The following is a 19,427-nucleotide window of genomic DNA, read 5'->3' on the forward strand; positions in this document are numbered from 1 at the left end:
GGCAGATCGAGGAGATGTGGCACAGCTACTCCTCGTTCAAGCCCTTTGGAAAGGAAACAAAGTCCAAACTAGCTCCGGAGAGGTGGGTGTTAGGCAGGGATGGGCACAGGCAACAAAAGGGAGGTGGGCACCGATGGGGGCAGGACCACTGTGTGGCCTGAGGGAGGCCCCCTGGTGGTGGGAGATGGGTCCTAGGGGTCAGTGTGGAGGGCAAGTTCCAGAAAGCAGGGCTCTGGGGTCAGCTGGAGGGATGCTTCCTGGGTGAGGACAAGGGGTCCTCTGGGAGGTGCATCTTAGGTTGGAATTACAAGGTTGAAGGCCTAAACTAGGTGGAAGAGAAGTAGATATAGCAGTTGGGGGAAATTGGGACACACTAGGTGTCTATCAGTTGGGGTCTTTGCTGACCACCCTAGGGCTGGGATTCACAAAATCATTGGTAGTCAGAATGGGAAGAACCCTAGAAATCATGGAGGACTGAGTTACCCCGCCTCTGGGGTCGTGGGGTTCAGCTGTGGGGGTGAATGAAGGGAAGGGATGCTGGGGCGAGGGGCTCTGTCTGAGGGGGACCGATGTGTGTCTGGGTGCTGCCGTGCGGGAAACCCACCTTGGCGCCGATGTCGCGGCTCTTGGCCCGCAGCTTGTTGACCTGGGACTCGGCGATGTCCGCCCGCTCCTCTGCCTCGTCCAGCTCGTGCTGCACCTTGCGGAACTTGGACAGGTTGGTGTTGGCCTGTTCCTCCTGCGGGGGTTCGGGGGGGCGGGAGGATGAGGTGAGAGGAGCCAGGGATTATTAGACTCCCAGCCTGGGGGCCGGCTCCTTGTCTCCTCCTCCAGGCCTGGGCCCCGTCAGGGTCACTCACCGCCTCCTCGGCCTGGCGCTTGTAGGCCTTGACCTTCAGCTGCAGCTTGTCCACCAGGTCCTGCAGCCGCAGCAGGTTCTTCCTGTCCTCCTCCGTCTGGGGGTCGGGCAGAAGTGAGTATGGCATAGTCATGGGAAGCACTGCAGCCCCTTCCCCACTCATCAGCTTTACCCTGAGTACAATATCCTGACCCATTTCAACTCCTGGATCCTCACCAAACACTTGAGTTCTCCTCACAATTTCTTACCAAAAAAGTTATGAATACTTTTAATGGTTTGTACCAAGAAAGAGTCTAGGGAGCGGATGGGCTCCCTGAAATTGCACACAAAACTGTGTGTGTGCACAGGCCCTGGGGGGGTCCTGGGGGCCCATGGAGAGTAAGCCCCCTGTTTCTAGAACCCAGCATGTGCTGGCAGGAACTCTGGGACTGCAGGCCTGATGGGGTTTCCTGGGCTGCTGGGAAATGACATTGACTTGATCTAGGTTAAGGACAGGTATGCATAGAGGGATGGCGAATCTCTGGATTGGAATGGAAAGAAAATCTAATTGACAGTCTGATTCTAGAAAACACCATAAGAGCTAAAGTCTACACTTCCCTGAGTAACTGAAAAGTTCTGAGATTCATTTTAATGGTTTGGTGTTTTTTGGTGGTGATGACGCCAGGCTAAGGTTTGGCTACATATTTGCTTTCTGGTAATCTGTGCTGGGTAAGCTCTAGCTCGAGCTCTGGCGTCTGCAGGGGAAAGGCTGAGGGGGAATGCTGAGGTGGAACTTGAAGGCCAGGGGACTCAGAGACTGCCCTCTGAGCCAGGGGACACTCAGGGTAGAACAGGGTCAGGCAGAGTAGAAACAGGGCAGCCAGGGGCTGTACTCTCACTCCTTGACCTGTAAGAGGCTAAGAGAGAACACTTCATCCCTCTGGGGTGGCTGTCACCCGGGCTTCATGCCATAATGCAGAGGCCCTGGCCCCAGAGCAGCCGCCGTGCCCGCACCTGGTAGGTGAGCTCCTTGATGCGACGCTCACTCTTCCTCATGCCCTTGATCGACTCTGCGTTGCGCTTCTGCTCGGCTTCCAGCTCATTCTCCAGCTCCCGCACCCGGGCCTCCAGCTTCTGCAGCTGCTTCTTGCCGCCCTTGAGGGCGATCTGCTCGGCCTCGTCCAGCCGGTGCTGCAGGTCCTTGATGGTCTGCTCCATGTTCTTCTTCATGCGTTCCAGGTGCGCGCTGGTGTCCTGCTCCTTCTTCAGCTCCTCCGCCATCATGGCGGCCTGTGCACGGCAGAGAGCGTAAAACAACAGGACCCCGGGGCCCCTTCTTCCATTAAGGATCACCTCTTTCCCATCCTGCCGTTTGCTCCCTGAGGCCCTCAAACCCACAGAGTGGCAGAGTCACCGCTGTTACAGCACAGTGGCCTGGCCTGGACCCACAGGCCTGGTTCGAGTCTTTCGGGGAGGGCAAGAAGGGGAGCGGTCACTCACGTCCGTGATGGCCTTCTTGGCCTTCTCCTCGGCATTCCTGCACTCCTGCACTGCCTCCTCCACTTCGCCCTGAAGCTGGGACAGGTCTGCCTCCATCTTCTTCTTCTGGTTGATGAGGCTGGTGTTCTAGATAAAGGCAAAGAAAACTGTTGAATGTCTGCTTTGCTCCCTGATTCCACACTTTTACCCAGAGAAAATTAGAACTGGTCATTTTTAAAAAATATGTCTTGTTTTTAGTATTTTCCTTGTTTTGCACCTGCTTTCTCTTTTCCTATGAAAATAGATATATTCTAGACAATATATCTAAAGGGACTCAGTTCTGAAGAAAGACTTCAAGCAGGAAAGGGTCTGTAGTTCTACTCCTGAGCTCTGTAGTAACATGTCTGTGCAGGAGTATGAAAATATTCCAAGGAAAAACTTGGTTAAAGGGACTGTATCCTGGAAGCGATTATAGTTATAGAAAGAGTGGGGTAAGGAAGAGAGGACCACATCCGTGGGTGATGTCATTCCCATATGTACTAGATTACGGAACAAAACTCCACAGGGCAGTGCAGTGAGATGGACATAAAAACTCATTACCGAGTATAGCTGAAAACAGTGTGTATGGGATTGCAGAAAAATGGTGTTCTGTGGAGAATTTGGTTTGCAAGTAGATGCAGTTGTGCTTCTTTCAACTCCAAAAGTCCCATTTTAATACAGCAAGCTGAGGCTGGCTGTCTTCTAGATGTAGGATATCACATAACAGCGTGCATTCCACGACTCCCAGATTTGTGATTTTGCCAGGCACCACCAATCCACCATGACACTCTTTTTTTTTTTTTTTTTTTTTTGGGATTAAGTGTAGACCCCTTTCTCAAGGCTGTGGTTCCGCAGCCATGACTAACAGAGGCGAGCTGGTCCAAGAGATGAAATAATTTATGACCCATGTGCTTGGACGTATGCTTTCTCAGGGCATCTGATTCAGAGCATTGCTAGGTGTCCTGGCTCTGTTCTCCTGGCCTCTCACCTGGGAGTGCAGCAGCTGCACCCGCTCGCTGGTCTCGATCAGCTCCTGCTCGGCCAGCTTCCGGGACCGCTCCGTCTGCTCCACCACGACCCGCAGCTCCTCCAGCTCGGCCTGCAGCAGGTTGTTGCGCCGCTCCACGATGGCGATGTTCTCCTTCAGGTCATCGTTGGCACGGACCGCGTCATCCAGCTGGATCTGGGTGTCCTGCGCATCAGGAGAGTGGGCGTGAGACAGGCAGCTGGGCTCTGGCCCATCAGAAGGCCGGCAGCTGAACTGGATGCTGTGGAGAGCCCCTGGCGGTGGCTCAGGTGGGACCTGTGGGAGGTGCCTGCGACGGCCCCGGGGGCAGAAGGGATCTGGTGCTGTGATGGGACGCCACCCCCCAACTCGGCCACCGCCCCTCTCTGGGTGAGGTGGCTTCCTGCTTCCAAGAGTCACCAGGTACCTTCAGCAAGCTCTGGAGGCTCTTGACTTGCTTCTGGGCCTCGGCGGCCACGCGGTTGGCGTGGCTGAGCTGGATCTCCATCTCGTTGAGGTCGCCCTCCATCTTCTTCTTCACCCGCAGGGCCTCGTTGCGGCTGCGCGTCTCCGCGTCCAGGGAGGTCTGCAGGGAGTCCACCACCCGCAGGTGGTTGCGCTTCGCCTGCTCCATCTCCTCGTCCTTCTCTGCCAGCTTCCGCTCCATCTCTGCCTTGATCTGGTTGAACTCCAGCTGGGCCCGCAGGATCTTGCCCTCCTCGTGCTCCAGAGAGGCCTGGAGGGGGGTGGGGAGAGAGGGTCCGAGGAAGTCAGGGCACAGGGTGGGGGCAGGGGTCTGTCCATGAATCGTGGATACAAAGTGAGTTCAAGAGTGGTATAAGTGGTTCAGTCAAAGAAGCAGAAGGAGGAAGAAGAAAAGAGAATTTGAAAGAAAAAAAAAGTCCTAAGAGAAGGTGATTCAGGCTCTCACAGAGGAGAGCAAGCTATGAAGACAAAGAGGAAAATGAAGAGAGTGGTGTTGCCAAGGAAACCGAGGCAAGCAGGCACAAAATGTAAAAACCCAAAGAGGGAGGCAGAGATGGAAGGCGGGGTGGGGGAGTGAAACAGGAAATCTTGTCTAAGATGTAATAGGTAAAATGTTTATGTGAAGGGAACTGAGTGGCCCGGTTCATTCATTCATTCCACAATATTTGTTGAGTGCCTACTATGTGCCAGGCACTGTTCTAGGCTCTGAGAATGAAGCAGTGAACAAAAACAAAGGGAGATGAGAACAGGGACCATAGCCTAGAGATCAGCTTCTTCTCCCACCCCCTGCGCACCCCCTACCCCTGTGCGCGCACCTCGGCCTCCTCCAGGGCCGACTGCAGCTCCAGCTTCTCGGCCTCCAGCTGCTTGCGGACCTTCTCCAGCTCGTGGATGGTCTTTCCACTGGAGCCCAGCTGCTCAGTCAGGTCGGAGATCTCCTCTGTGGGAGGGGCGGGCCGCTCAGCTGCGGGCAGCCAGGCTCCAACGGGGGGCACGCCTCTAGGAGCCGCTGGGTGGCGCCATGTGCGGACCCTCCCTGCCCCGCCCCTGCCCCCGGCCCGCACCCTGCAGGTTCTTGTTCTCCCGTTTGAAGGTCTCCAGGTGCTCCAGGGACTCCTCGTAGGCGTTCTTGAGCTTGAAGAGCTCGGTGCTGAGGGAGCGCGCCTCCTTCTGTGAGGACTCCAGCTCCGACTGCGACTCCTCGTACTTCTGCTTCCACTCGGCCAGGATCTGCGGGGACGGGACGCGGCTCACCGGGCAGCCCCAGCCCCACGTCCAGAGGCGCCCAGGCCCCTCTCCTGGGCTCAGCCTCCTCCCAGCCTCTGCCTCCTGGGAGGACGTTCCTGACTCCCGCCTGCCCGCCTGCTCTGGCCCCTGGCTACGAGCCCCCAGCCTGGGCCCACCTTGTCGAAGTTCCTCTGCTTCTTGTCCAGGGCCGCGGCGGCCGCGTTGGAGCGCTCCACGTCCACCATCAGGTCTTCGATCTCATTCTGCAGCCGGTGCTTGGTCTTCTCCAGCGAGGAGCACTTGGCGTTGACGGCCTCGACGGCCTCCTCGGCGTCCTGCAGCCTCTGGGCCAGCTTCTTCCTGCCCGGGTTGGGGGAAGGGGGGTAGTGGTGGGAGAGGGTGGGGAGGATGGAGGGTGTGGATTTGGACAAGGGTACACATTGTGAGGCTTGTAGAAAACAGTCTTTGAAAACTCAGAAGCGTTGTTGGAGAAACCTGAGGACATGCCCAGGGGCTGAGAACGGGGCAGGCAGAGGTTCTGGGAGGTGTGAAGACCCACAGCACCCAGAGGGCCCTTTGCGAGGCATCCCTAGGCTCTAGGCCGCAGACACGGAGGACACATGGGCTCTGAGCGCCCCCATCTCCCCTGCCATGGCACCCTGCCCCAGGTGGGAGCACTCTGCCCTCAGACAAACCTTTTGTTCGTCTTATATTCGGATGAGAAACATAACGCGAGCAAAAAGCTTCCCTGAGAGGAGAAGGAGGTGGGGCCGGGGCAGGGTCTTCTGTGTGGTCAAAACACAGCTAAGCATCCATCCCCTGTGCCGGACCCACTAAGGAGTGGGCTGGGCCGCATCCTACCCTCACAGGGGCCTCAGCCAGAGGCGGTCCGCCCGGGACTCACTTGGCCTCCTCCAGCTCCTCGGTCCTCTGGATGGCGTCCGTCTCATACTTGGTCCTCCACTGGGCCACCTCCGAGTTGGCCTTGGACAGGACGCGCTGCAGCTCGGCCTTGGCCTCCGTCTCCTCCTCGTATTGCTCCCGCAGTAGGTCACAGTCGTGCCGGGCTGACTGCAGCGCGTGGGCCAGGGCATTCTTTGCCTGGGAGGGGTGGCACCGGGAGGCGGGCTCAGCTTTCCCTGTGATGTAACTCCAGTTCCTGCCCATCTCCTCACCCTAAATTTCAGCATCCTTGCGTGGCCTCACCTATCTCTAAATCCCTAGTGGACCTGGAATGGTTTACTAAGTAGTATAAGCAAAGAAAGTCCGTACAGCACTGCACTATTTACAAAATGCTTCCTGCCCGTCCCCCCTGTGCTCCTCACTGCAGCAGGCATTATCATCCTCACCCCTGTTTTACAGGGAAGGAGACGGAGGCTCACAGAGGTTAGTTGATTTCCCCAAGGTCACCAAGCTCTAAGAGGCAGGTTAGGGTTTGAGACCTGGCCTTTTTTAAAAGTCATAGTCGTTTCCCTTTTTTCATGAGCCCAGCGGAGTGCTAAGAATTTCAGGAACCAGTGGAGTTTCTTTCTGCAGTGTTCAGCTTGCTCTGCTAATCCCAGGACCACTTGTACAGTTTCTGCATCCCATACCTATACCCAGTGAAGGCCATCACACCTCCCTAGTTTATTTCCTCACCTCGCTTCCCCCCGACCTGGGCACCCTTACTTCATGCCCTCCGGAGACAGCAGCAGAAAGACAGAGGGCCTCCGCATGGGGAATAGATTAAGGAGGCGCGTGGTAGAGTCTGGGCTATTATCCCTTTTGGAAAATGGGAAAATACTGGGTAGATGGCAAGCCTCATTCTTAGGAAAGGAAGTGATGTGGATGCGAGGCCAGCCAGTATGCTGGACCAAGTGCCCTGAGTCCAGGCCTCACCTTAACCTCCTCCTCCAGCTGCCTCTTGAGGTCCTCCAGCTGCTGGGTATAGGTGAGCTTGCCCCGGGTCAGCTGGGAGATCAGCGCCTCCTTCTCATCCAATTGCCGGGACAGCTCACCTGGAGAGGCACCGAGGCACGCTCAACTCTCAAAGGTCAGTCAATCCTCTCTCCCCCAACCCCTCCCCTAACCCTCGGGTCCCATTCTCTGGAGAGATATGTGTGTGCACCCAAGCCTGGGGTGGCTCAGGAAGTTGGGAGACTAGGATGGGGCTCACCATTCTCGGTCTGCAGCTTCGCCCGCTGGCTGGTGAGGTCGTTGACAGAACGCTGGGTCTCCTCGGCCTTGCTTCGGTGCTCATTCATCTGGTCCTCCAGGGTCCGGCACATCTTCTCCAGGTTAGCCTGAGACAGGAAGGGGAGTCATACGATCTATGTAGGGGGTGCTGAAGGGGTGTGAGTGATGCAATTAAAGGAGAAGGGAAGAGAAAGGCATGGAGGAACAGAAGGGTCCAAGAACTGGGTCGAAGAAGGGAAGCAGGAAGCTGAACCATCAAAGAAGAGAGAGGAGGCACAGACAGAAAGTGGAGGCAGGTGGAGGGAATTGGAGGAGGGGAGAGGAGAGCAGAGGCCCACCTTGGCCTTGATGATCTGCTCCATGTTGGAGGTGACGTCGTCCAGCTCCAGCTTGAACTCGCTCTTCTCCTTCTCCAGCTTCTGCTTCACGCGCTGCAGGTTGTCGATCTGCTCGCCCAGCTCGGCCACGCTGTCGGCGTGCTTCTTGCGCAGGGCGGCCGCCGTGGCCTCGTGCTGCAGCGTGGCCTCCTCCAGGTCCCGCCTCATCTTCTGAAACTCAGCCTCGCGCTTCTTGTTCATCTCGATCTGCACGGACGTGGCCCCGCCAGCCTCCTCCAGCCGCTCACTGATCTCCTCCAGCTCCCGGGACAGGTCTGAGCGCAGCTTCTCCACCTTGGCCCGGGCAGTGCGCTCGGCCTCCAGCTCTTCCTCCAGCTCCTCGATGCGCGCCTGGGCAGGGTATAGGGGGCTCAGACCCACCACCTGACCCCTCCATCAGAGCCCCCTCCCCAAGGCTCTAGAAGGCTCCTGGCCTGTCTGGAACAGCAGGCAGCTTAGTTCCACCAGTGGACAGGTAGAAATAACAGGATTTGGGTGAGATGGTTTGGACAGCTGAGTTTGGGCCAGAACATTGTACATTGTCTTTATTGGAAGGAAAGTGGTTGAAGCTTGCTCTTGAAGAAGGACAAAGAGACATGTGTTCCAGGGATAGTTTAAGCAGTTTTGTGGCAAAAATAATAGAAGTTGGAATGAGAGAGCCAGGTTCGTCTGACCAGACAACTAAAGACCCAACACAGCGTTCACTCTAGAGGTAAGAACTGAAGTCACAGACCATCAGGGCTGAAGGGACCTTAAAAGCCACAGGGAACAAGGGAGGACATATAGACCCAGAGACTGGCAGTGGACTACCCACAGTCACCAGCTGAACCACAGCTGGGATTTCTGTCCCCAGACCTGTGAGTGTTTCAAGATCTCTTCCTATGTCATCCTTGGATCAGCCAGCCCTCCTCGAGGTGCTCCACAGGGGAACTGTGACAGCCCAGCACCTCCCTTCACAGACACAGAGCCAGTGCCTGTGATGCTGGGAGAGAACGGCCTGGAGGAGGGTTGGGGGGCTGAGGACCAGCCCAGGGACCTTACCTGAAGCTCTTTGAGCTTCTTCTGCAGCTGGCTGCCCAGGGCCTGCTCATCCTCAATCTTCGCATTGAGGGCGTTCAGCTCAAAGTCCTTCCTGCGGGGAAGGAGGGAGGGTGAGGCAAGGGAGGCTGCTTGGGCTCCAGGAGGGCCTGCCAGTGGTTGGAGATGGTAATGAAACAAACGAGGAGCAAAATTTCATCAAAAAAAACCCAGCTTCCAGGGCTGTTGTAAGGTCCCTGAAAGTGTAACACCTGCTGAAGGATTGAAGTTCAATAGGAAATATAACAGGAAGAGCACTGTAGGTGGAGTGACAGGACCTGGGCTCCGAGATGCTCCCTTCTTTGGTCTGTAAAATGAAGGCGTTGGACTAGGTCGACTCAAAGGCCCCTTTTAGCTCTGATGGTCTTTAATTCTATCACTGTTACTTTGGGCAACTTGGTAACATTTCTGAGCCTTCCTTTCCTCTTTGGTAAGTGGGGTTCAAGTACCATTCTTTTTTTTTTTTTTTTTGCAGTACGCGGGCCTCTCACTGCTGTGGCCTCTCCCGTTGCGGAGCACAGGCTCCGGACGCGCAGGCTCAGCGGCCACGGCTCACGGGCCCAGCCGCTCCGCGGCACGTGGGATCTTCCCGGACCGGGGCACGAACCCGCGTCCCCTGCATCGGCAGACGGACCCCCAACCACTGCGCCACCAGGGAAGCCCCAAGTACCATTCTTAAAAGGTGGTTTGAGGATCACTGGGATCATATATTTATTCATTCATTCAGCAAGTACTGTGCCTGGGGAAGTGTGAAGATTTCCTGGTGAGACTGTAGACCAGGATGAGTTTCACAGCCTTTCATAGTCCTGACCCTAAAGCACCATAAGATCTTTGATCATCCAAAAATGCCCCACAGACTCACTGTTGGCCAGGTGTGAAAAGTGGATCTACACATTTTTGAAGATCTTGCAATAAGAATTGGAACCACAAGATCACTGAACAAAGAAGTAGCCAGACCGTGCACTGCTCACACGTGGTGGCTGAGCCGTTTCTCTGTGGTCCTCTGGGCTCTCTGTGAAGGACCTGAAAGGATTTACCTGAGAGGCTTTTGTGTGGAGCTTTCCTCTGTGTTAAGCACCTGGTCTCCAAAGAGACTTGTGTATAAAGGGGGTGAGCTGTGTTTTCCATCCCTTTTGAGTGCCCAGCAGGAAGAGAGGGCTTGAGGGATCCGGGTTAGACTTTTGCCAAAGAGGCCTGCCGGGCCCTGATGTGCGTGTCTGGGGGAGGAGAGCCCTCTTCCTGGAGGCTTTGCCCACAGTTTTGCACCTACTTATGGAGGCTGCATGAGGCTGTTGCCTCTGAGGTTGGATGTCCTGGCTCAGCTAATATTGCCATGGGCGGAACAGTCTGCTGGGCGGGGGAGGAGGAAGGGTGATGGGGCGGGGAACACGCTACTTTTTTAGCCGCTCATCCAGCTGCTGCTTGTCGTTCTCCAGATCCATGATGCTCTCCTGGGTCAGCTTCAGGTCTCCCTCAAGCTTCCGCTTGGCTCGTTCCAGGTCCATACGCACCTTCTTCTCCTGCTCCAGGGATCCCTCCAGCTGATGGAGAAAAGGACCAATGTGCCCTGTTAGGCCAAGCATCCTTATTTGGTGATTTGGGAGCTTAGTCCCTCTGTGGTTGAGGAATCCTGAGAGGTGTCAAGACTTGGGAAAGCTTCCCCAGAATGGGCCGGTTGTTGCCAGGGGACTGTGAGAGCACCTAGCATGGAGGGATGCTCAGTAACTATTTGAAAAATGATTGAATGAATGACTGTGGGATGAAATCCCAAAGCTACGTTCATTCATTCTGCATCCTATAAGCACCTACTGGATACCAGGCCCCATATTAGGCACTATAGACACAAAATTGAATAAATCCAAGTTCCCACCTAAAGGCAGCTTCCAGTCTATGGCTGGGACGAATACTTCAGTAATGATAACACAGAGTGATAAAGAGTGATTCAGTAGAGATATGCTCAAAGGACTACCTGTGGGAACAATGATCACTAAGGATCAGATCCTGGCTAAAATATTAGAAGTCCAAAGATCATCCTTGAGGAGCTTCACAAAATTCCCAAGAAAATGTTTCATGTTCTTACAAGTTAACCCTCTAAATCCTGTGGTTGAAGGGAGAGACATATAGGCTTGAACATCAAGTGAAATAAGGAAGCCCATCTGTACTGTGGATCACATCAGCAAGATAAGATATATAAATCAGAATTGATCACCCCTCCCCTTTTCTATTCCCCAGCTCCCTTCTAGAAACATGTCAGGAGAGGGAGCACTGTCCAGCCCCACCCCCCCAAACACACACACACACACACACACACACACACACACACACACACAAACACAGATGGACATGGTATATCTAGGCCCTTGTGACAATCTACTTACATCGTCCACATGCTGTTCCAGCTTGACCTTGGCCTTGGTCAGGGTGTTGACCTTGTCCTCCTCAGCCTGAAGGTCATCCAGGGCCTGTTGGTGGGCCTCTTGCAGAGCTTTCTTCTCCTTGGTCAGCTTGGCAATGATCTCGTCCAGCCCAGCCATCTCCTCTGTCAGGTTCTTCACCTGTTGACCAAGAACCCCATCCCCTTTAGGGTCAAAGGTCACCAACCTGGAGACATCTGTGGAGACCTCCAATGCCAAGGACCGGGGCCGCACTCAGGTCTCGGAATCCCGAGGAGACTTGGGCTGGAGCCAGAGGGAGCTGCCCTCACCTTGTTCTCTGTGGCGTGCTTCTCCTTCTCCACCTTGGCCAGCGTCAGCTCCAGGTCATCAATGTCCCTCTTGAGCTCAGAGCACTCATCTTCCAGCTTGCGCTTCTTGGCCGTGAGCTCGGCGTTCATCTCCTCCTCGTCCTCCAGCCTCTCGGTCATCTCCTTCACCTTGGCCTCCAGCTGGATCTTGTTCTTGATCAGCTGGTCGCAGCGCTCTTCCGCATCAGCCAGGTTGTCTTGTTCCTGAGGGCAAGGTACAGAGGGGAGGCTGTTTGGTGGGTGGGGTCCTTGCCCTGGCAAGTGCATGGAGGGACAGGCTCCACCCTCACTATAGGAGGGGAGCTCTAGGATCTCCCCAGCTGAGAAGAACCTCAGAAGGGTGGGGAGAGGAAGAGTTTTAGGGCAATGTGACGGGAGCACTGGGGGATGAGAGCCGAGAGGAAGGGAACCAGAAGTCTCTTTATCTGGCCCTCTTCCTCTGGTTCTTCCATCAACGGGAGGGAACTGTGTTTGTTGATGCCAGCACTTTACATATTTACAACCTAGTGAGATGGGTGGCTTTATTTCCCATCTAGAGATGAGGACATTGAGACTCAAAGATAATGCATTGTTTGCCCAAGGTTGCAAAATTATTAAGCTGTGGATCCAGGTTGAACCCTGGTGGAAAGCCCATGTTTTTAAGTTAGTTCTTTCTCCCTTTCCCTTTCTTTCCCTCGAGAGACCTCTTTGGAGGTCTTTGGAAGTATTGATTCCAGAATCCTCTGCCTACGAGGGCACAAGATGGTGAGCCCCTGGGTGGGGAAGTGCAGGGTGTGTGGGGGATGTGGGCAGGTGTAGGGCAGAAGAGCCAGCAGAGGCCCGGGAGCCTCACCGTCTGCACTTGGAGCTGCAGGTCGTTCTTCTCCTGCAGCAGGGACACCATCTTCTCCTCCAGCTCCTTGCGTCGAGCCTCCGACTTCTCCAGAGCCTCTTTGAGGCGCCCAAACTCCTCCTTCATGAGGGCTATTTCCTTCTCTGTCTCTGCACTCTTCAGCAGCGGTTTGATCTTGAAGTAGAGCTTCATCCAGGGCCAGTTCTTGACCCCCATGAAGGCCCGAATGTTCCACTGGATTACCAGCAGGGAGTCTCTGCGGGGGCACAGCAAGAAGGTTGGTGAGAGAGCTTCCTCCCTCCTCCCCGTCCTGAGGCCTTGGCTCCTGGGTCATGGCCCTGTCCTCCATCCATCCCACACTCCGACAGCAAGGCCTACCCTGTGTCTGTATGTGTGTCGTGCCCCCTTTGTCATTTGAAGACCTGGTGTGCTCTTTCTCCTTATACTGCCCTGAACCAACCTGGGCCTTAGAGACCTGAGAACCTCCTTTTGAGATCTCTCACCTGCGTTCCAACAGTTTCTTGAACTCCATTCTGGAGAGCACACCCCGGGACTGAGCCTGGATGCGGGTGATGATACGGCTCAGCCTCTCGTCCCGCATCTCCTCCAGCAGCCCCAGCAGCCCCGCCTTGAAGAACACCTGTGGAGAAGGTGTGTGTGGACATGACTAGGACAGGCAGGATGGAAAAGAGGGGGTGCTTATCTTAGAGAGGCTAACAGTGCAGGAAAGAACTGGAGGAAGGAGGTCAATGGCAGTTGGAGCTGGCATGGGGGAGCAGTGCTGTCTGGTCCATGGGGAGGGCTAGCACGTGGTTCAGTAATGTTCCTGAGATGGTTGGTAAAAGGAAAGGAGCCATGAGGTGAGGAGTCAAAGGACAAGACAGGTCTTCCTGTAATCAGTTTGTTTCTTCCCTTTCCTCACCTTGGTGTGGCCGAACTTGTACTGGTTGTGGTCAATGTCCAGGGAGCCCAGCAGCTTCTCTGACCCTTTCCTGCTGTCAATGAACTGGCCCTCGGGGATGGCTGCCGGGTTCAGTATGCGGTACCTGGGAGGGAGTTGCCCGTAGTTACCCACGTTCTGCACTGATCTGCTCTGCCCAGAGAATCTGAGGCCACCTGAAGACTCCCCTCCCACCCGAGGCTGCCCACGCTCCCCGTGTTCCCTGAGCCCTGGGGGGCCGTGGTGCCCACCTCTGCCGGAAGTCCCCGTAGAGGATGCGGTTGGGGAAGCCCTTCCTGCAGATGCGGATGCCCTCCAGCACGCCATTGCAGCGCAGCTGGTGCATGACCAGGGGGTTGTCCATCACCCCTGTGGCAGGAGGGAGAGGGAGGAGTGTGTTGAGAGAGCACGGGACTAACAGCCAAGGGTTCTGGGTTCTGATCCTGGCTCTGCCACGTACTAGCCTATGACCTTAGCAAGTCAGTATTTTTTCCTAGCCATATTTTGAGAGTAACCGAAAGGCTTTCACAGTCCTTATTTTATATGGTTTATGCCTATTATCATAGGTGATAGCCAAGGCAAATATAGCCCATTTTTTAGAGAATAAAATAAGCCCGGACAGGTTAAGGGACTTGACCGAGGTCACTGAACTGATCAGAAGAGAGCCAGGCCTTGAACCCAGGCACCTGAACTCCTCCATTTCCTTATGATTCATTCAGAAAGGGATAAACAATCCTTACACGTGTCACCAGCGGTTGTAAGGCACTAATGAGGTAATGTCCATCAGAGTGCCTTGCATATTACTCTGAGCTACACATTCCAAATGTAAGGCAGCACTGTGGCCGAGGTGGGAGGTAGTGTGTGAGACTCCATGGGCAATGGGATGAGAAGAGCGTGATTTGGAAAGCTCCATGGTGGGAGCTCAGGAGGTGACCTAGAAGGCCCTGACCCCGGGGCAACGCGTCTCAGCCTTGGGCTGGGCCCGACTTCTTGGGCTTTACCTGGAGACTTTGTCTCATTGGGGATGATGCACCGCACGAAGTGGGGGTGTGTGGAGCGCAAGTTGGCCATCAGCTTGTTCAGATTCTCCTGTGGCCCAAAACCCAAGAGGGAAAAGTAAAGACAGGGAAAGAAAGAGAAGTGAGCGGAGAGGAAGGAAGGGAAAGAGAGACAGAGAGAACTCGAGGAGCTAGAGGATAAAGGAGGGCTAGCGGAGACGTGGAGAGGGAGAGGATGGGAGGCAGGAGCGACAGTGAAGCGAGGTGAGATGAGAAAGTGGGAGACGAGGCCAGCAGATGAAGGGGAGAGAAGACAGGGAGGACAGGATCAGGAAGGGCCTGAAGAGACTGAGGGGCAGGAGCTGGGGATGAGCCAGGCGGGGGGCAAGCGGGGCTGGGGTGGTGCTGGGCCACACGCTCACCCTGTGCAGAGCTGACACGGTCTGAAAAGATGAGCCTTTCTTGGCCTTGCCTTTGCCCTTTTCCATAGCTGTGGGAAGGAGAGTCGAGAAAACGGGACGAGTGTGCACGTGGGAAGTCTGGACAGGGGGTGAGGAATCACAACCTCTCTTCACATTTAGCCTGCAGGCCAGGGTCTTCATTGTGGGTGCCTCAGCTTCTCCACCCAATTCTATCTCACTGAACCTGTAAAGCTTGGGGCCCAGCCTGACATGGAAGTGGTGGGGTGTAGCACGTGACCTGCCTCAGAACCACGGCAGAAGTCCTTCTCCCAGTCCCCTGGGTCCCAGTCTCCACTCACGTGTGTCAAACCCAGCATAGTTGGCAAACAGGGTGCTGAGTATCTTGAGCGAGGATTTCTTGTACAACTCCACCACCGTCTCGTTGAGGGGGTCTTTGTTTTTCTGTAGCCAGCCTATGATGTTGTAGTCCACCGTGCCGGCATAGTGGATCAGGGAGAAGTGGGCTTCCGGCTTCCCCTTGATATTACGTGGCTTCTGGAAGTTGTTGGACTTGCCCAGGTGGTTGTCGTACAGCTTGGCCTTGAAGGTCATGTCAGTGGCCTTGGGGAACATGCACTCCTCCTCCAGGATGGACATGATGCCCATGGGCTGAGGGTGGAGGGGAGAGTATCACTGAGCCTGCTTTAAGCAGATGGAGATGGACCCTGCTCTAGGGTCAGTATTTGCAAATGGAGATGCTCCTTTGGGTATTAGGTATCAGTGTCAGCTCTGAGTACAGTTATCTATTGACTGACACCTGTTCAAGCCTTCCCAAGGTGGGACTTTGTTTGATTTCGGAGGGACCTTTGTGAAAGTCTGGGTATGTGGATGCTACAGGTGCTTTACACACCATTCCATCGCCCAGATCCCTGAGATGATGGGGTTGAAAATAGGTGTTCTCTTATGCTCCCCTGTGCCACCCTCAAACTTCCTGCTCCTTGATGGGTAAACCAGGGCCGCAAGCACACTGGTGTGGGAGGCCATCCTTGAGGTGCCCGTCCTCCGTGTGTCCACTCTCAAGCCTCTGGAAACTCAGCTCTCCCAGGCACCACCCTCTCCTGCAAGGTTCTGGGAACTAGGGCTCGGGCTTCTTCTGCTGTCTGGATCTCCCAGAAGGGAGAGGGGTCTGCCACTTTTCTGGGCCATTCATGCATGTGGGGTGTGAGTGGAGAGTTCAGGTGGAGGGGCCGAAGCGGCACCTTCTCGATGAGGTCGATGCAGGCCTGCAGGTCCATGCCGAAGTCGATGAACTCCCACTCGATGCCCTCCTTCTTGTATTCCCCCTGCTCCAGCACGAACATGTGGTGGTTGAAGAGCTGCTGCAGCTTTTCGTTGGTGAAGTTGATGCAGAGCTGCTCAAAGCTGTTGAACTACAGAGCGGGGGGTGGGGGAGGGGAGCGGGTCAGGCGGGCAGCTGTCCGTGGCCCATGCGGTACGCCCAGGGCCGCGTCCAGCCCGGCAAGGGGTGCAGCTGGCCCCTCCCCTCCCCTGTCAGGGCGGGGAGGGAGGGCGCCCTGAAGACACATGACCGTCTCCACCAGAGCACACCGCCGTCCCCGCGCCTGGCCTGCAGCCGGCTCGGCCAGCGGCGGCTGCCTGTGCGAACCAGGGAGTTACTGTTCTCCCGGCCCCGGGGCTCCCCACTCACATCGAAGATCTCGAAGCCGGCGATGTCCAGGACGCCTATGAAGTACTGGCGCGGCTGCTTGGTCTCCAGGGTGGCGTTGATCCGTGTCACCATCCAGTTGAACATCTTCTCGTACACGGCCTTGGCCAGCGCCCCTCTGGCGTACTCCACCTGGAAGGTGGAGGAGAGGCCCCGATGAGAGAGTGGTAGGAACGAGTGAGTGGCAGAGCTCCCACTGCACCATGCTAGCCCCCCATTTAACTTCTGAAGGTGACCCACCTGCTGGACATTCTGCCCCTTGGTGACGTACTCGTTGCCCACCTTCACCCGAGGGTGGCACAGCCCCTTGAGCAGGTCGGCTGAGTTCAGCCCCATGAGGTAGGCGGACTTGTCGGCCTCTGGAAGGAAAGAGCAGGTAGCGAAGCTGGTAAAGGATGAGATGACTCCTCTGCAGATGTAGGCTTCAGTGGCTCCGCAGCTGCTCCCCACATCCCTGACTCCCACCTTCGGTGCCATCTGGCTCAGCCTGCTCCTCTCGCTGCTTGAGTTTGAACTTCATGTTTCCAAAGTGCATGATGGCTCCCGTCAGCTTGTATATGGAGCTCTTCTCCTCTGATGTGAAGCCCAGCACATCAAAGGCACTCTGTAGGCAGGCCCCGTATTGGTGGAAGCCAGAAATGGGAGTGTGGCAGGTAAGTGAGACCCCTCTTTAACTGGAGAGAGATCTTGTCTCCCGAATCCCTGTGAGTTCTGAGACTCCCATCCCCAGTGGGGAACTCCAAAACTAAGATGGGAGGTACAAGAGCCGGGTGGGGTGTGGACTGCCTCAGCCCCAGCATCAGTGGTCAGGCTGTTCGCTGGAGGTGCTGTGGGTCGCCCACTCATGTTTCCTACTGTTACCCCTCTTCTAGGCCCTACCCTTGCTTCCCTGCCTGGACCTTTCATATGTGTCTATACCTGTTCTTTACCTAACAGCCTGCCCCAGGCCCACGGCATCTGCATGACCACCACTACCCCGTTTCCCTTGGTAATGCCTTGTTTCTTGGCTTGTCTGCTTCTCTGTCCCATGGCTTTCAACCCTCTCTGCTTTGATTGAAAACACCAAGTACTGGCCTGCCCTGTCTTAACCACACCCGTACCCCGGCACATCCTGGTCATAGGGCACATTTCTGGTCCTCAGGGAGGGCCATACCACTTTGAACAACAGACAGCCAGTGTCTTAGCTCTATTCGTGGGCCAGTGAACTGGCCCCATTTACCCCTGACCGCCGATCCCCTCGCCTCTCAGCTGGGTCCTCACGCACTTACATCGGTGGCCATAAGCTCCTCTGCATCGTCAATAGAGTCCACAGTAGTCTCTCCTTGGGAGATAAATGCATAGTCATAGGGGTTGTTGGTGATCAGCAGCATGTCTGTGGGGGAGAAAGACATGGTTAGAATGTGAGTGCAAACCCCTGGCCCTCCCTGGGGCTATCTGCCACATGACCCACAGAAAAGCACATGAACAGGGCTTAACAGGGTCCTACATCCCGCAGAACTGAATCCAGCAGTGCCATAAACCCAGGGCCTGTCAACAAGCGGCCACAAGCCGAGGTGACCAGGTTGCCATGGAGATAGTTGGTCTCGGTTGGTAGCTGTGACTCACCCAGCAGCTCAGGCTTTTTGTTAGACAGGATTTGGTAGAAAATGTGATAATCTCTCTCTGCTTTCAGCTGGAAAATAACTCTGGATTTTTCCAGAAGGTCTGTGAATAGTAGGGGAGAAGAAAGAGAGGAAGAAAAGGTCGGGATTTAAGTGTAAGGAAGTAGAGATAAAGGAATGATAAATGTAGTGAGAAAAGGACAGAGGGAGAGGGAGACAAGAGAGGGAGAGAGACGCATACACAGACACACAGAGATGGAGATGGAGTCCCAGAAGGAGAGAAATGATCTCCAAGAAAAGTCCCAGAGAAAGACACACAGATGTGCAGAGACAGTGATGGAGAGAGACCAGAGGAAGTCTCAGAAGGAGACGCATATATAGACCTAGAGACACAGAGATGGAGAGAGGGAGAGAGCCTGAGGGGCAGGGCCCTAGAGAAAGACAAAGAGGGAGGTTGAAACAGAGATGGTTAGAACGAGGGTGAGCTCAGGTTGAGCCCTAGCAGATCCATGGCACTCACAGGTCTCTATGTCTGCAGACGCCAACTTTCCGGTGGCCCCAAAATGGATTCGAATGAATTTCCCCTGGAGAGGTGGAGAAGAGTGGTGATGAGTTGAGGGAAGGCTCATACTTGACACCATCCCTTGACCAGCCCAAATCCCAAGTCCAATGTCAGGGACCACTCACAAAGCGGGAGGAGTTGTCATTCCTGACGGTCTTGGCGTTGCCAAAGGCCTCCAGGGCGGGGTTGGCCTGGATGATCTGGTCCTCCAGGGTGCCCTGCAGAGGTCCAGAAGGGTGGCGGGTGAGAGGCCTTCTCCTCCCTTTTGCAGTGCAGGCCCCTGGAGGACAGTAGGCCTACCTTGCCTGAGGTCTGCTCCTTCTTGCTGCGATCGCCGATGGCGGCAATGACAGCAAAGTACTGGATGACCCTCTTGGTGTTGACCGTCTTCCCTGCCCCGGATTCTCCGCTGTTGGGACAGTTGGGCTTATTAGGCAGTGAACAAACATTGTTTGAGACCAACAAGCCTAAAGTCAGGAGAGATTGCCTAGTTTTACTTGGCAGGGGGAGCCCTGGAGCAGGAAGCCACCAGGTAATATGCATCTCAAACACACAGCTGTACTCTGACGTACATATGGTCAAGGGTAGCAACCAGGAAGGATGCTGAAAGAAGGTGTGGATTTGGGCAGGTGGAACCTGGTCTTAGCTGGGCAAGGTCAATCAGAGGAGATGGGCCTGGGCTGTTTTGGAAAAGAATGGGTGGGGCTGGAAGAATGGGGAAGGTCTGCGAAGGGAACGATGAAAGAAAATGAAGAGGTGAAGAAGATGTGGTGTTACTGGGATTATGGATAAATGAGTGATGAGCTGGAGGGGCGTGAGTGAAGGAGATGGGAGAGGAAAAAATAAGAGAGGGATGGGAAGCAGAAAGGAAGGGGGAGAGCAAGGAGAGGTCAGGGTGAAGGCCAGAGAAGAAATCAGAG

General features: G+C 55.2%; 1 protein-coding gene across 1 annotated transcript in view; it reads right to left on the reverse strand.

The window, feature by feature from the left end:
• The window catches only part of LOC112404998 (myosin-7), a 22,293-nt gene continuing 2,866 nt past the window's right edge, over positions 1-19,427 (reverse strand). The window contains exons 6-39 of the mRNA XM_024753218.1: positions 18,808-18,933; positions 18,633-18,725; positions 18,466-18,529; positions 17,950-18,048; positions 17,613-17,716; positions 16,810-16,948; positions 16,585-16,703; positions 16,327-16,476; positions 15,878-16,048; positions 14,978-15,287; positions 14,640-14,707; positions 14,221-14,308; positions 13,471-13,588; positions 13,202-13,325; positions 12,783-12,919; positions 12,280-12,535; positions 11,409-11,651; positions 11,083-11,259; positions 10,100-10,245; positions 8,669-8,759; positions 7,589-7,978; positions 7,231-7,357; positions 6,954-7,072; positions 5,980-6,176; positions 5,252-5,435; positions 4,913-5,078; positions 4,664-4,788; positions 3,790-4,098; positions 3,345-3,548; positions 2,339-2,464; positions 1,853-2,128; positions 861-956; positions 605-739; positions 1-43 (exon numbers count right to left, since the gene is read on the reverse strand). Coding sequence (XP_024608986.1) covers positions 26-43; positions 605-739; positions 861-956; positions 1,853-2,128; positions 2,339-2,464; positions 3,345-3,548; positions 3,790-4,098; positions 4,664-4,788; positions 4,913-5,078; positions 5,252-5,435; positions 5,980-6,176; positions 6,954-7,072; positions 7,231-7,357; positions 7,589-7,978; positions 8,669-8,759; positions 10,100-10,245; positions 11,083-11,259; positions 11,409-11,651; positions 12,280-12,535; positions 12,783-12,919; positions 13,202-13,325; positions 13,471-13,588; positions 14,221-14,308; positions 14,640-14,707; positions 14,978-15,287; positions 15,878-16,048; positions 16,327-16,476; positions 16,585-16,703; positions 16,810-16,948; positions 17,613-17,716; positions 17,950-18,048; positions 18,466-18,529; positions 18,633-18,725; positions 18,808-18,933 — 5,295 coding nt within the window. The 3' untranslated portion in view covers positions 1-25. The remainder of the gene's footprint in view (positions 44-604; positions 740-860; positions 957-1,852; positions 2,129-2,338; positions 2,465-3,344; positions 3,549-3,789; positions 4,099-4,663; positions 4,789-4,912; positions 5,079-5,251; positions 5,436-5,979; positions 6,177-6,953; positions 7,073-7,230; positions 7,358-7,588; positions 7,979-8,668; positions 8,760-10,099; positions 10,246-11,082; positions 11,260-11,408; positions 11,652-12,279; positions 12,536-12,782; positions 12,920-13,201; positions 13,326-13,470; positions 13,589-14,220; positions 14,309-14,639; positions 14,708-14,977; positions 15,288-15,877; positions 16,049-16,326; positions 16,477-16,584; positions 16,704-16,809; positions 16,949-17,612; positions 17,717-17,949; positions 18,049-18,465; positions 18,530-18,632; positions 18,726-18,807; positions 18,934-19,427) is intronic.

The sequence above is a fragment of the Neophocaena asiaeorientalis genome, unplaced genomic scaffold, assembly GCF_003031525.2.
Source record: "Neophocaena asiaeorientalis asiaeorientalis breed wild unplaced genomic scaffold, Neophocaena_asiaeorientalis_V1.1 scaffold1186, whole genome shotgun sequence".
NCBI lineage: Eukaryota > Metazoa > Chordata > Mammalia > Artiodactyla > Phocoenidae > Neophocaena > Neophocaena asiaeorientalis.